Below are 14,274 nucleotides of genomic sequence, written 5' to 3' on the forward strand. Positions count from 1 at the left end.
CCGCCTGGTCTTCTGTTCAGAACGAGCCTTCTCTTCTGACAGCGCATGCTTTAGCCGCTCTACTGTACCACGGAGCCTGTCCATCTCTTTCTGCATGTCTGCAGTTTTCTCCTTCTCACACAGCACCTCCTGCTCCTTCTGGTTCATCTTTATCAGCAGCTCCTGCTCCGCTGCCCTCCTCTCCTCCTCCATGAACTCTCTAGCCCGGCGCATCCTCGACTTGCGAGGGGCCGACGTCTCACCCGCGGACGCCTCCTTTATTGTACTCTCTTCGCTTTGGAGAGCTGCCATCTCCCGCGCAGCTTTCTTTTCTGCCTGCCTCACTGACTTTCTTTTCATTGCGACCTAAATTCTGTCAACGACGGAAGAAAATCCAGATATGAGCTCATTTCGCCCGATCGTTATTTATATACAGGAAACGTGATTGTGATGCTCTACAGGTGTCACAAAGCGTGACATGTCCACTCCTGCAATACCGTCATCAATGGCTTGGAATATCTGATCTCCGTTCTATTCACACATGGGCCGGTGGCGGGCGCAAACTCATTTCCAACTTCACCTTGTGGCACTTTGTTCTAGAGTCATGTGCCTGGATCATAGACAATCATGATCATCGGCATGACTTCCCTACTGGAAAATATCTTTATAACTTTGGGATTTAAACACGACAAACCATCACCAGGGATTGATATTGGAATCATTTCAGCCCACAAGCATTTGGGCTGTGTTTTTCGGGCCTGAAAACGCAAACTTTTGGAAGAATGTGTGCAAGCACGTAGTGTTTACATAGTGATAGACTACTGTATGCATAAACCAAATTAGTGATGGGGGAATAGCCAATTACCTGGACTGAACACGCACACTGCAAACATTGATCATATTATCAGGGGCGGTTTTAGGCACGGGCGGACCGGGCAGCCGCCCGGGGCGGCATTTTTTCATGTCACGTGGGGGGCTCACGAGCATAAAATAAATAAATAAAATCTGCGCCGCTAAGCGGTTTTCTCTTTTCTATCATTTCACTGTGTGGGGAATTGGCAAATTGGCGCCCCCTTCAGGCAGCTGCAGGCACCCCTGCTTGCTGAGAAGGTGCCGTGCACAGAAGCTGTGTGAAAAAAGGGGAGAGGGACAGACAGCTCATCTGACTGGGTCTCCCAAATGGAACGGACAATTCATAATATTATAAATATAGGCCTAAAGTTCCTGCACATTTTTGTTTTTTTTTAATTGTGTGAAATGGCGAATTGAAAAAAATGGGTATAGGCTAACTCTTACGTGTGTTAGCCTTTTTGCTATGATGCTTGCTATGCAACAACAATATTTCGGTTTTAACTCAACAAACACGAGATAACATTTCACCATAATAGTGTGCTTTGCAACAAAACTGTTACAAGTTCAGTTATTATTTATTTTCATTATTTAGGTTAGGCCCTGTAACCAACGGAATTTTCAAATCTGTAGGTAGTTTCAAAGACGAACATTTGCTATTTGCTACAACTATATTTCGTGACAAAGTATAGTTTAACGTCATAACTAAAAGTGTTCCTCCCTAAAAGTGATATTAATATAGCATGTAATAACAGACATTTAGCGTGTAAGGGCATGTTTATGTAACCCTCCTATTATGTTTGGTGTCAATTTGACCCCAGGCTGTTTTAGCTGTATAGAACATAATCGGTCTTACATTTACATTTAGTCATTTAGCAGACGCTCTTATCCAGAGCGACTTACAGTAAGCACAGGGACATCATGAAGTGCCTTGCCCAAGGACACAACGTCATTTTGCACGGCTGGGAATCGAACTGGTAACCTTCAGATTACTAGCCCGACTCCCTCACCGCTCAGCCATCTGACTCCTCTCTTACCATAACAGCCTTTTGATTTCAATGGGGGTGGGGGGGGGGGCGTGAAGGGCGTCTCGCCCTGGGTGTAATTCAATGTAGAACCGCCACTGCATATTATCATATATATAGTGCATCTAAACCAGCCAATATTACACATTTGTGTGGCAGATCATATATAAAAAACTTTTTTACACGCAGCACCCCTACGTAGGGGTATTAATATAGGGAAGTTACGAAGTACTTCCCTACTTCGATAGCCTTGAAATACGTGTATGTGTCACACGCCCGCTGAACCTCAGCCTCTGTCTGACACAGAGGATCAGCAAGCTCGGTGTAGGAAGAACTATGTCTCGCTATCTCAGTTCGTTTGTCTTTTCAATGGCGTTTTTTGTGTCTCTCTCGTTAAAAAATATACACGTGACTCAAACACCAAGAATAACTCTAACGGCCAAAGGTAAGACGTATTTTTTGTTTTTATAGAGTAGACAAACACAAAGTTTCTGTTGCCTACATTTAATGTGCAAGCATCCTTTCTAGTAACGACGAGTCTCAGTCCTCTCGTTCTCATTTTCTTATGACTTAGGAAATACATGTTATGACTTGCATGTGTTTCCACCTAGAATTTATATATAAAAGGTTGCTATTGCCTGAGCAAAGACAAGTCGAACTGCTGAAGGGCCAAGAAGAAGATAAAGTATATGTCGGAGGGAGACAGCTTCTCAAGGCTGACTTTCACGCGCGCCAGATTAAAGAGGTACAGAAATATGTATTCTACAGCCTCAACCCAAACTTTTTGTTGGTTCCTCAAGAATTCTTGTTCTGTTTAACAGCAATCAGTGTGTTGCATAAAACTATTTGTTCTAAGAATATTCAAGATCCCTAACAGAAACGCCATGGTAGTGATGACTTAGCAGGAGTTGTGGATCTTATTTGATGGAGATGATGGATGGCTTCAACTGTCTTTTTGGCAACTTATTTTCAGATTCCTGTGTTTGAAAAAGTTTGTGATATTCAACTCTCATCTGTAAGTACATTTTCATTTGTTAATTAAATTAGTGCATCGAAGTTTGATACACCTTTTGGGTACAGTTTGTGTAGGGAAAATACATGCCACCAGCAGTCATTTTTTTCTTTTTTTCATGCTTTAGGGTTGTCAATACAACATCACAGTGTTACATAGTAATGAAGACACAGGCCAACTTCTGATATGCGGGACAAATGGACAGGATGGCATGTGTTGTCACAAGGTATGGCACATCCTGTACATATGTTGCTGTAATAAACTAATAAGAAGGGTGATGTTGACAGTAATATGTCTGTGTAGAACCCAGCGATACACTCTTCTGAGTGCAGCCCATCTGAACACATGAAGCCAAACTATCAGGAACGGGAGCCATCTCTCCTCATGGGTGAGGTTGGATTAAGACATCATGCTGCTTTTGCAGATACATTCTACTGTAGAACATGTGTTGTCCGGGACAATGAAGACTCCACCGTGGCTGTTTGTAACGTAGCCCATGTTTCTTTTGGTCCAGTTACTCCTGATGCTGAGGAGCTCTACACCACTCGGTCTGGTACTGAGGGCTCAGTAGGCATCTACAGGTTTGGAAAGACCAAAACCACCCCCAAGGACAGTCCTACAGGTATACAAGTGGTCGTCCATGTTAGAGACGATGCTGCTGACACTGTATTAGTGAAATGGTCCTGAGAACAAGCTATGAAAGACATTTTGCAGTGAAATGTCTTTTTGTTTTTTCTTAACCTGGTTACATTTCTTTCAGCACTGCATCTTTACATTTAATGTTCAAATGTGTAGTTAAAGGTCAGTGGTGACTCACTGGAAAACAACTTTGGCACACTCAGAAAAGCAGATGTAAACTTTTCAAGCTGTTTCTTTTCTTCTTATTTGCTTGTCATGCCTACAGCAAGTACCTCTTTTGCTTGTCTGTGATGAGTCAAATTGAGGTTATAAAAAGGACCGTATCCAGGCTCAAAGTCAAGTCACAAAGCTGTGCAGTCTGCAGAGATGTTAAAACATCTTCCTGTGTCCTCAGAGCTGAGGTACTTGAGTCTGGTGATGAGTGGCCCAAGAGAAGAGCGTCTGCAAGACAAACTGTATGCCTTTTACATGGAAAAAAATCCTGATCTGAACCCTGGCTCTGAACTGTGGATTCCCAGGGTGGCCCAGATCTGCATGGTGAGCTGTGTCATTCTAAAAATCAAGCACCTGCATTTACTCATGTTAACATCAATTTCCCAGCTTTGCTATCACCTTAGGAGTTGAATTTCGTATTCTATAATCATGTTAAACCATAAGGAGGCTTCTTATTATAATGTAAATAATAATCTCTAATTCAAATGAAGGGCCGTTATCAGGCTTCCACAGAGCTTGATAAAAACCCATTTATTTGAATTAGGTGTGTTGGAGCAGGGAAACATCTAAAACATGCAGGGCATTTGCTACCACATGTCTCCTGCACTTTGTCTAGTACATGAACTTATGCATGCTGATTGGTTGTTCTCTGGTCCTAGGCCGATGTGGGTGGACCCAAGGGGATCTTCCAGTACTCCTGGACATCCCAGCTGAGAGCCCGGCTATTGTGTGGTGACCAGACCAGCAAGCAGTATTTCAGCCAGCTGGTAGATACAGCCACTCTGAAAGCAGAGCGCTGGCAGGACACCAGGGTCTACGGACTCTTCAGGAACACCTGGTGGGACAAACCCTATCATGCACCCCAATGTCCTATGATGCCTCTAACCCAAACCCACTAGTAAAGAGCAACTGAAAACTTTCATTGGTTGCATTGTGTGAAAAGATACTTGACCAAAAACTAAACTTAAAGTAACTTAAACTTAATTAAGTTGTGAAATTAGGACATTATTAAACGTGTTCTAATCCTGACACTTTTTAGGTCACAGTTCTTATTTATAATTTTGGGAACCAGCAGTTTCCTTTTGAACAGAAAGTTGTAACCATCGATCACTGATCTGTCTTTACTTCTCCCTCCAGGGGGATGAGCGCCGTGTGTGTCTACACCATGGAAGATATTGACAGTGTATTTAAGGCCTCCAACTTCAAGGGATACACAGGGACCATCCCAAGCCCACGACCTGGAATAGTATGCCTTTAACTTAGTATTAATACTGTTATGCTAACTCTTCTACCACCTTTCCTTTAATATTGTGTTTATTGTCCTTCTGACAGAAGCAAATACCACTTTGGGCTAGTGATACTAAACCGTTCTTGTTGTAGATGTCTACTGTTGATACTCTGTCTAACTTCAACCTTCCTTTTCCTGCTTTAGTGCAGCCCGGACAGCACTAAACCCCTCTCCCACGACTTTGTGACGCTGGTGAACAAAGACACTGAAATGGAGGATTGGGTTATGCCAACTGGCAACACCGGACCGCTCCTAGTTCACCACCACAATTACACACACATCCTGGGGGATCGAGTCCAAACCGAACACACGGTCCTGTTCTTATCCACAGGTAAGAGAAGCTACAGGCACCATTAAAGAGTATGTCTGATTAATCAAGCTCTGATTGATTAAATAGTACTTTGACTGAAATGTTGTGCAAAGCCCATTCACACAAACCACAAGTTAAGAGGAACGGTGAACAGGTGTGGGTGTTCACTGGCAGACTCAACCTTATCGAGTTTCGAGAAATTACACATCACCTAGTAAACAGATTATACTGTTTTAAGCAGAACCATTTGTTCCTGTTTTTCAAGTTTCTGTTTAAATGTTGTTAAACTTGGTTGGTTAGTGTCTTATCGTGCTGGGAAGGTGCTAGCTCTTATTATACATCACACATATGAAGACAAACATGCCAGCTCAAGATTAAATGAACACATTACAACATTGCAGATGTTGTAATGTGTACTGGAAGTTACTCAACACGGATTGAGACATATCCTGCAATAAATCAACTGTGTGGGTTGAAACTTCCTACCTGTCAACATTTGAGTACTAAAATCCAGGACACTTCAGAACGATGGGGGGGGGGGGGGGGGGATTGTTCATACAACGAGGTTTGGGCCATACAAATGACGGGAGTTTCACGGGAGAAATAACAAAACCGGAGGGTGTGAAATATGGGAGACTCCCGGGGAAAACGGGAGTGTTGACAGGTATGGTTGAAACCAGAACAAAGCTTGCTAAATAAATGATGTACAAGACACCTTGAAGAAACATAGGACACACATAGGACATAGGACACACAGATTGTGTGTAAAAAAAAGAAGAAAAGTTTTAAAATAAAAAGCATCTGATAAATAAGTCTTTTAAATGAAAAGGATTGTTTCATTAGACCTGTGTTTGTTTTCTAGAGAAGGGAGTCATTCATAAAGTTCTCGAAAAGGATGACAAGGCTTTTGTCATTGCTGAGTATCAACCCTTTAGCAGCAGAACACACATTCTTAACATGATGATCCACTCCTCCTCGGTGAGTGAGGCAACTCAGACTTTACAATAGCACACACACATCCTGTATAAACACATTCACAAGTAGATATTAGATATGATAGGTAGTAAATGTCTAGGCAAATATGTAATTATTGTTCCACTTCATGGTATGATGTAAATGACAAGAAGGGCTACTGTCGATGAAGGACATTGACAATCATCTTTTGTTGTTGTGATTTCAGGGCAAGCTTTATGTGAGTTCCAGCAGTGAGCTGGTCCAGGTGAACCTGGTCAGCTGCGGCCAGTATGGACCCCAGTGTGAGGACTGTGTCCTGGCCAGGGACCCTTACTGTGGCTGGAATGGCACACACTGCGCCCCCGCTACACGGTACAGACACACCCCGCACTGCCCGCCCTCTGCTCAGCCGCAACAGGGTTGCGGCTGAGCAGCTGAGTTGAGGGTATTAGGTCGTCAATCTTAGGTATTTAAGTTTAAACTAATGCAAGCGTTTTGGCTGTAGAATATGGGGCCTCTGTCGCTTGTGTTCCCACTTACTAATAATTATATTTAGTAATGGTACTCCATATCTTAGTGTGATACTCCATATATGGTCAAATGAATAGTGAGAAAGAGCTGTGGCTTCCCTGGAACTGGATGTAGCACCACAAAGGAAGTGGTTGGGTGTTGGTCAAACAGTCTTATCTAATGTGAGCTCAATTGCAATTTGCTACATGCACAGTGCACGCTTCCATCACATTGACCTACACATGTACAAACAGTTGAACATTTGAACATTTTGATGTCCTTTTACTGCAGAATGACTAATGTGACCCATGGGGATGCTACTATTTGCAAGACCCCTCAAAAAGAACCTGTATACAAAGGTAGAGTACAGTCTGTGGTGATAGTGCAATACCTGATGATGATATGGTGTGTCATTTTGTCAGACGTCACATGAGCAATGCAAACAAAGCTAGTTTAAACGTTGAACTGAATTGAAAGAAACATTTCCGTATTTTTCCCTTCTCAGTTCAGACAAGTTCCCCAGCAACAGATGTCCGCCCTGTAAAGATGGACTCAAAGCACTTCCTCATCTGTCCAATCTCGTCCAATCACGCACAATACAGCTGGTATCGCAATGATGAGCCCCTTCCCTTCCTTAGCACCGAGCGTGAGTGTCTGCTGCTGATTGAGAGCATGAGTTTCGCGAACGCCGGCACCTACAGGTGTGAGTCTGAGGAGGGGGGCTACCGCAGGACCCTGGCACAGTACACCTTACAGGTGGAGGATGGCACACCTGGGCTGGCATCATGCCCTCTTGGGTGGATCATATTTATAGTTACAGTGGTGCAGATGCTGATGTGTTAGTTTATACCCTCTGGCTTATAGGCACTTAGAAAATGTGAATTCTTCTTTGAATAGGCACTTATGGGCCTCATCCAGCATTTGACACAATTTGCACTTTCGTATTTCTAGGCTATGCAATACAGCCATGCTACCTCAGGACTTTCTGCTCTTCATGACTCACCAGATGCTTGTTAATGCACTTTCCTGGATAGAGATACGGAACTGTTCAAGAATCTATCTGATATTTTTCCATAATTTAATTTAACATGACATGATTATGAAATGTATTGCTACTGGCAAGGACTCTTATATTATTTAACACAGTTTAATAATATATTTAACACAGTTTAATAATATATTTTAGATTTATATATACATGTTTTAATTTGAATATATTTTCCTGGCTTAGTAGCTCGCTTTTCTGCTGATAGAAAAGTCTGCTGCATGAACCTCTTAGTCTTATTCCAGTTCCTAGTTTCAGTTCATTCTGGGCATACTCTGTCTATTAGCTATAGACACAAACCTCCTCTCTGCCAGGGAGTTTCTGTGAGACTGTCCTTTTATCGTTATGATAAAATATTATGCAGCAAAAGTTCTGAAACGTTTACAGTTTGTTCCTTGTCATTGTTGCTAAGATTTCTCATTTGTATTGCAATGCAGATCAAAAACAAAAACACTCCTTTTAAGATATAAAGTAAAACTTTATCATGACATACAAGTTTAAAGCCCTGAGAACCACATGTTTATATTACTAATGTGAACAAAACTGAATGTGTCAAAATCACTTTGGAAAAGTGCTCCTCTTTTAAATACAATCTGCACAAACCAGTTTAACAAGAATTCACATGTTCTGTCCTAATTTTGCTTGAATTCAAAAAGAAAAACTATAATATCAGTAATATCATTATTATCATGTCCATAATAATAACAACAGTACAAAAAAGATGCACAAACCCCACAGATCAATTTATATAAGGAGCATTGTACAAGCCAAAAACAACATAAAATTGATAAATGAGGTATATTCAATAACCACTTGCATATGAACCTGTTTACACAGATCACGTTAGATGTAAAACTACTACAAAGCTAATGAACTCCTAACAGTCTTAGACAACGGTCTGCAGACTTCCAACTTCACAGTTTCCTGAGTGATGTGACCTTGTCTGTAACTGAAGAGGGAAAAAAAAGATAAAAGCAACACCCAAATGAGTCTAAAAGAGCACGAGGTGAGTCACAATAGCTTTGCATTTGTTGGTGTCACTATAAGTAGACATGCCATAGGTCATGACTTCAACATCAAATGCAACAATGACTGCAGCTCAATGAGGTAACATGGTGATAAGAGGTAGGGGGTCTTCAAGAACACATGTACACACACACACACACAATCACACACAATCACAATGTTAGCCTGAGCTGTAAACTGTATTCACAGAGTATGTGGGTTTGTCTGCCCGTTCATGTTATTGTTTATGTTCTGCCAGCCCTGCTGCAGTATCATATATATGGCATTACAGTTAAAAACAACCCCCCCACTTGCATACACACATCCACTCACTCTCTCTCAGACACTCATGCAAAGGCTGTAAGGTTACACTGTCAAACTGACTGATTGGATTAAACAAATGTTTTCTTTTTCTAAAACGACAGAGAAACCAGAAGTATTCTAGCAACACCTCCTACAGTAGGTGATCGAGCTAAGTCATCATTATATACTGTATGTCCATCAGAAGGAAAAAATAAAATCAACGCAAATAAATAGCAAACCTTGGTTTGGAAACGTATAAACAAACCTGGTGGTAGGTGTCTAATGTCTGAATGATTGAATTAAAAAGACAGTGGAAACACCGTTCAACTCTTCAAAGGATTAAGCTTGAAGTAAAACAAACAGTACTTTTGAGCGGAGAGCTCCTGAAACGTGCTCTGGTTTTTCTCACCAGCAACTGATATTAAGGCATCAACTACGTATTTCATCTGTACAAAATGTGGACTTATTGTTTGTCGTCTTGAGGGACTGCAGGGCTAGCTTCAGGTCCTCAAAGCGGGAACTGTGAGCCGCGCTACAATAAGGTCTGCAAAACCCAACACCAAACAGCTTTACGCTGTCCACTAAAAAGCGTCAAGGCTTGTTCGGCTCTGTGATTAACATGGGGGCTGAATAAAGGTTTTTCAAAACAGTTAAAATGCCTCACATTCAACACGGTTAAAGCTAGAAAATCTATTTCCCCCCTGAAAAAAAAAATCTACATCTTGTTTTTTTCTTTTCAAATGCAGCAGACAGTTGGGAGTAAAGAAATACTTTTGAGAGTGCCTCTTCACCTCTTTGAGTGGAAAACCGGAGAAAAATGGTATGTGATCTTTCTCCAGTCAGCCAGACTCTGGCTCACTGTGGAGATTTTTCCCTGAAGCGGTTCTTACAGAGTGGAGCCGTTCCGGGCTGAACCTTAATAGCCCAATACCTGATTGCAACCAGTGAGATGGGCTCCCATTGGCTCCCATCCTCACATGGGTCTGCGTACGTATACATGGATGTCAAGGCTATGCAAAGTTGATTCTGGCTGTCTTTCTAATTTGTAGATTCTCTTACCTTGATTTTATTGGTCCCCACTAGCCAATGACAGCACAGGGTTGGGTGTGTGTCTATGTGTGTGTGTGTTCCAGGCTAGAGGACTCACTCTGCTAGTCTTTGGTATTCAGCTGTGCAATAACCAAAAGGCCACCACAGATCAGTTACTGGGGGTGTTAGAGAAATGACTGGTCAACTGATTGTACTCATGCTGAGTGACATTGTTGCCTGTGGCGCATTGCCTCACAGCACAGATTGTTTTCATTTCATACAGACCTAAATAAAACCTAAACTAAACAAACACCGATGACGTACAGGAGAGCAAGCCTATCCCAGTTCAGCTTGGTACAGTATGTGTCCCCACTACCTCTGCCAGACAGTGGCACAGCTAGATGCCCAGAGTTCAGGAGACCACTCCTGAGGACCGTGGAGTTTACTTTGGTGGAGGTTTACCACCACTGAAGTCATGTTGGCTCTGCAGCAATGAGGTATGTAGTGTCGTTCTCCATTCCAGAGTCTGAGGTATTCTTTGAGAACAGTCTCTTCGATTTGTGCATTCTTTCGGTATGATCCTTCCCGCTCCCCCCGCCCCCCCGCGTAAAAGAACGTCCCGTTGAGACATCACGATGCTTCCTGAGATAGGCGCCTCTCGCCAAATGGAGAGGCGGAGGTGAGGTTTGGAAAGGTATGGTTACATGCAAACGCTGTGGAGGGCGACACACACACCAACATACACACAACTCCTCCATCCAATGCAGGAACTTAAAAAACCTTGGAGCTAACACTACTTTTCTGATAGTTGGAAAGTAGGGGTGCGGACATACATGATTTTGACAAGATGAAAAACAATAAAAAAAAACGTTAATTCATGTTTTTAAGTATAGTCCAACTGAGGTGTAGATGCCACTGCAGGGTACTTGATTAGAGGTATGTATAAAGAATAAAAAATAAAAATAAAATCTAAAACACTAAATCAAAAGGACAACAACATGGCAACAAACAGAAGTCCTAAATAATAAAACTCTTCAAGTTCGGTTGTGGAACACCTGTCAATGGGTTTTGGCTGTGGATTTTTGATTGTGTTTAGCATATCTTTTTGGGATAAGAGTGTCTGTGTCATGAGTGTGTGATTTGTATGTGGAATAAAATGCATAGGTGCATGTCACGTGTGTGTGTGTGTGTGTAAGAGGACACATGATCTCATGTGATGGACAGCCAAGGTTGACAGGAGCGATGAGGTATTTGTTGTGCAACAGTTTCTTTGTCTTAATGATTTCTGTAATCATGCTGGGCCTGGGCATTTAGGAGAAGCCTGAGGATCGTGTTCAAGAGCTGGCCCAGCTAAGGTGAGCCGCTGGTGGATGGCTCGGCCGAGCCGGGCCCCTTGGAGGATGAGGAGGAGGTGGGACTGTGGCTCTGGGCCGAGGGGGCAGCGAAGTTGAAGCTAGCGCTAGCTACAGGAGGGACAGCAGCTGACATGGCCGTCCCTCCGCCACCTCCAGCCTTCTGAGCAAACAGGGTTCCTGAAACACAGAGGGACAACAAGGGTCTTCAGACATTGGTACTTTTATGCAGTTTTTTCCTTCATTATGAAGCCATTTGAGAACGCTTTTGAAAGGCACCCCCCCCTATCCGCCCCCCCCACACACACACACACACACTACAGTACTGTTATTGACAAAATTGTTGCATTCCCCTGCTCTATTACTGTCCAGACTAGTGTAACCAAGCTATGACTAAGCTTCCTCCTTGGAAAAAAGAAACGGGGGGTGTGGCAGGCTGAAATGGTTTTGATAGAGATGGTCATCAGAGCTTCCCCAGTCTACTCTGTGTGAAAGATATCAAAAGCCCTGATTGAGAAGCTTGTATGTTGGGGATGCAACAGTGATCGACAGCATCGTTTATAACACATGATGGACAGTGATAGACGTGCCAATCTTACCTGAGTAGAGTGTGCCATTGACCTCCACAGACACGCTGATGCTGGTGTTTCCATTGGTGGAAATGCTGAGAGACATATCCTGTTTTTCATCTGGAGAAAGAAAAGGAAGGACTGTGAGACACTGAGAAAGCAGAACCTTGGGTAAATAAACAAGTAAACAATTAAGGGGAAAAACAGACTAGCCCATTGAAACTGATGTGTCACTAACAGGACACGTCAGATGTGTCACTAACAGGGACAATTGCACAGTATTCTTCCAGAGCACGTTGCATGTGACCCGCTGCCAAGGAAAGCACAAGATGTTTCACCAATACCAAATTAACAATGTTCAACTGTGAAATGTTGGAATGCCCTACACTAACCTCTGTAAATGTGGTTGTCATGTGTTTTCCATATAAATTTAGTAGGTAAGTAAGTACATTTTATTTATAAAGCACACTCTTAACACAGCAAGGCTGACCGAGTTGCCCAACAAAAGCACAGAAAATAATAATACAAATACATGTAAAAAAACACTATAAAATACATAGTAAAAAACAAAATACAAAACAGTCAACAACAGCAAAACAAGTAACATCACAACTCAAGAGGCAGTGGGAAACGCAAGTACATATAAGTGGGTCTTAAGACTGGATTTAAAAACAGACAATGAAGGAGCCTGCTTAATAGAAAGGGGAAGCTGATTCCACAGCCTAGGACCAGCAACTGAAAAGGCTATATCACCTGTGCGTATACAGCGTGATCGGGTAGTATACAAAAGCAGCTTATAGTCATTCAGTTCACTGAATCAGTTCCTCTAGTCCATTTCTCTTTCACTCTCTCACACAACTTTCTGAACAGCATGTGTTGTCATTTAGACACCAAACACACACATACCAGCAACTAAAAACACATAGGCCACGTGTAAATCACACAGAGAGAGAGAGAAAGAGGGAGTTTGTGTACATGCATGTGTGTGCCCGCGCATCGGCCACTGACCTCTGGCGGGGGTGCCCAGGCGCAGGTTCATGGGCATCTGGGAGGCCATAGCCAGCAGGTTGTGCTGGAAGGCCTGCTGCATCAGTCTCTGCTGCTCCTCTGCCAGCCTCGCCATCTTCCTCTCGGGACCCTCGCCCACGCCCGTCTCCAGCTTCTCCCTCAGCTGCTCCAGGGTGGCTGCCCGTGCCAGGCCGGCCACCTGCTGCTGCTGCCCCAGAGCCAGCGCTGCCATGGAGGGCCGCGTGGCCGCCAGCATGGAGGGGGGGATGTCTTCTGTAGCGAGAGGGAGGAGGAAAGGATCGAGGGGTGAGGGGCGCAGAGTGAGAGATGTAGAGTGAGAAAAGAGAGGAAAATCAAACGGATTAAGAGAAAGGGGGAGAAGGGAGGAACGCAGGGTGTAAACAAGGACAAAAACCAGAATCGAGTTCACGTTTAACATTATTTATGGGAACTCATTTTAATTCTTTGAAAGGAGTTCAGCTTGAGGACACTGGAACACCTGATAAAAATGACTACATGTTGAAACTATGTTGAACAAAATGAAGAAGAGTGAACAACAAAAAATCCCGATCCCTCCCTTCAAAAAGATTAAAATAAGTGCCTGACTGGGTCATGTACTGGTCCACATTCCACAGATCAGATGTTGATAAGAGAGAGACAGGTAATGATAGTGATCTGTTTTAGATCTTCATTGATGTGGTTTGAAGGTTTTAAACCATACTGGCCATAAAGGGCTGTTGGTGTGGGAACCTGCTTATTAATATGTAGTAAAATCTGAGTAGAAAGAACAGCCCTTGGTCTGACCCCAAGACTCAGACTATTACCTAACACACACACTAATTCTCTCTCTCATACACGCAAACACACACACACACACGCACACACACACATATACACACACACACCCTAATGCACAAAGACAGGCACAAAACAATCCTGCTTGGATCTTTCACACCAGAAGACTGCAACAAACCGAGTACACTTTGAGGACACAACAGACATGGTAGAAGAAAAAAAAACTTTGAAAATAAAAAAAGGGCCTTTGTATATTCTATTGTATATTGTTATATTATATGTGTGACCAACATGAACTACTGGTATGGAAATATAATACTGCAGTTTCACTTATGTACAACAGAGGGCGGTATGACACCATCAATCACCATTCTGATCGAGCGCAAGTC

At 42.9% G+C, this 14,274-nt stretch overlaps 2 protein-coding genes across 2 annotated transcripts in view; one reads left to right on the forward strand and one right to left on the reverse strand.

Moving 5' to 3' along the window:
* Positions 1-2,151: 2,151 nt before the first annotated feature.
* LOC134027877 (semaphorin-7A) lies at positions 2,152-7,791 on the forward strand. The gene is made up of 14 exons (XM_062471104.1): positions 2,152-2,298; positions 2,465-2,598; positions 2,827-2,868; positions 2,993-3,091; positions 3,169-3,253; positions 3,380-3,487; positions 3,899-4,041; positions 4,377-4,555; positions 4,855-4,963; positions 5,150-5,336; positions 6,178-6,293; positions 6,496-6,641; positions 7,071-7,138; positions 7,285-7,791. Exons 1-14 carry the CDS (start codon positions 2,190-2,192, stop codon positions 7,620-7,622), a joined length of 1,863 nt encoding a protein of 620 aa, XP_062327088.1. The 5' UTR covers positions 2,152-2,189; the 3' UTR covers positions 7,623-7,791.
* A 462-nt stretch (positions 7,792-8,253) lies between these two features.
* The window catches only part of LOC134027878 (AT-rich interactive domain-containing protein 3B-like), a 37,084-nt gene continuing 31,063 nt past the window's right edge, over positions 8,254-14,274 (reverse strand). The window contains exons 7-9 of the mRNA XM_062471105.1: positions 13,091-13,363; positions 12,113-12,202; positions 8,254-11,693 (exon numbers count right to left, since the gene is read on the reverse strand). Coding sequence (XP_062327089.1) covers positions 11,512-11,693; positions 12,113-12,202; positions 13,091-13,363 — 545 coding nt within the window. The 3' untranslated portion in view covers positions 8,254-11,511. The remainder of the gene's footprint in view (positions 11,694-12,112; positions 12,203-13,090; positions 13,364-14,274) is intronic.

The sequence above is a fragment of the Osmerus eperlanus genome, chromosome 10 (assembly GCF_963692335.1).
Source record: "Osmerus eperlanus chromosome 10, fOsmEpe2.1, whole genome shotgun sequence".
NCBI classification, from domain to species: domain Eukaryota; kingdom Metazoa; phylum Chordata; class Actinopteri; order Osmeriformes; family Osmeridae; genus Osmerus; species Osmerus eperlanus.

Coding starts and splice junctions, on each gene's coding strand:
- LOC134027877 (XM_062471104.1), top strand. CDS start 2,190: ATGTCTCGCTATCTCAGTTCGTTTGTCTTTTCAATGGCGTTTTTTGTG. Junction 2,599..2,826: donor ACGCGCGCCAGATTAAAGAG/GTACAGAAATAT, acceptor ACTTATTTTCAG/ATTCCTGTGTTTGAAAAAGT. Junction 4,964..5,149: donor CAAGCCCACGACCTGGAATA/GTATGCCTTTAA, acceptor TTCCTGCTTTAG/TGCAGCCCGGACAGCACTAA.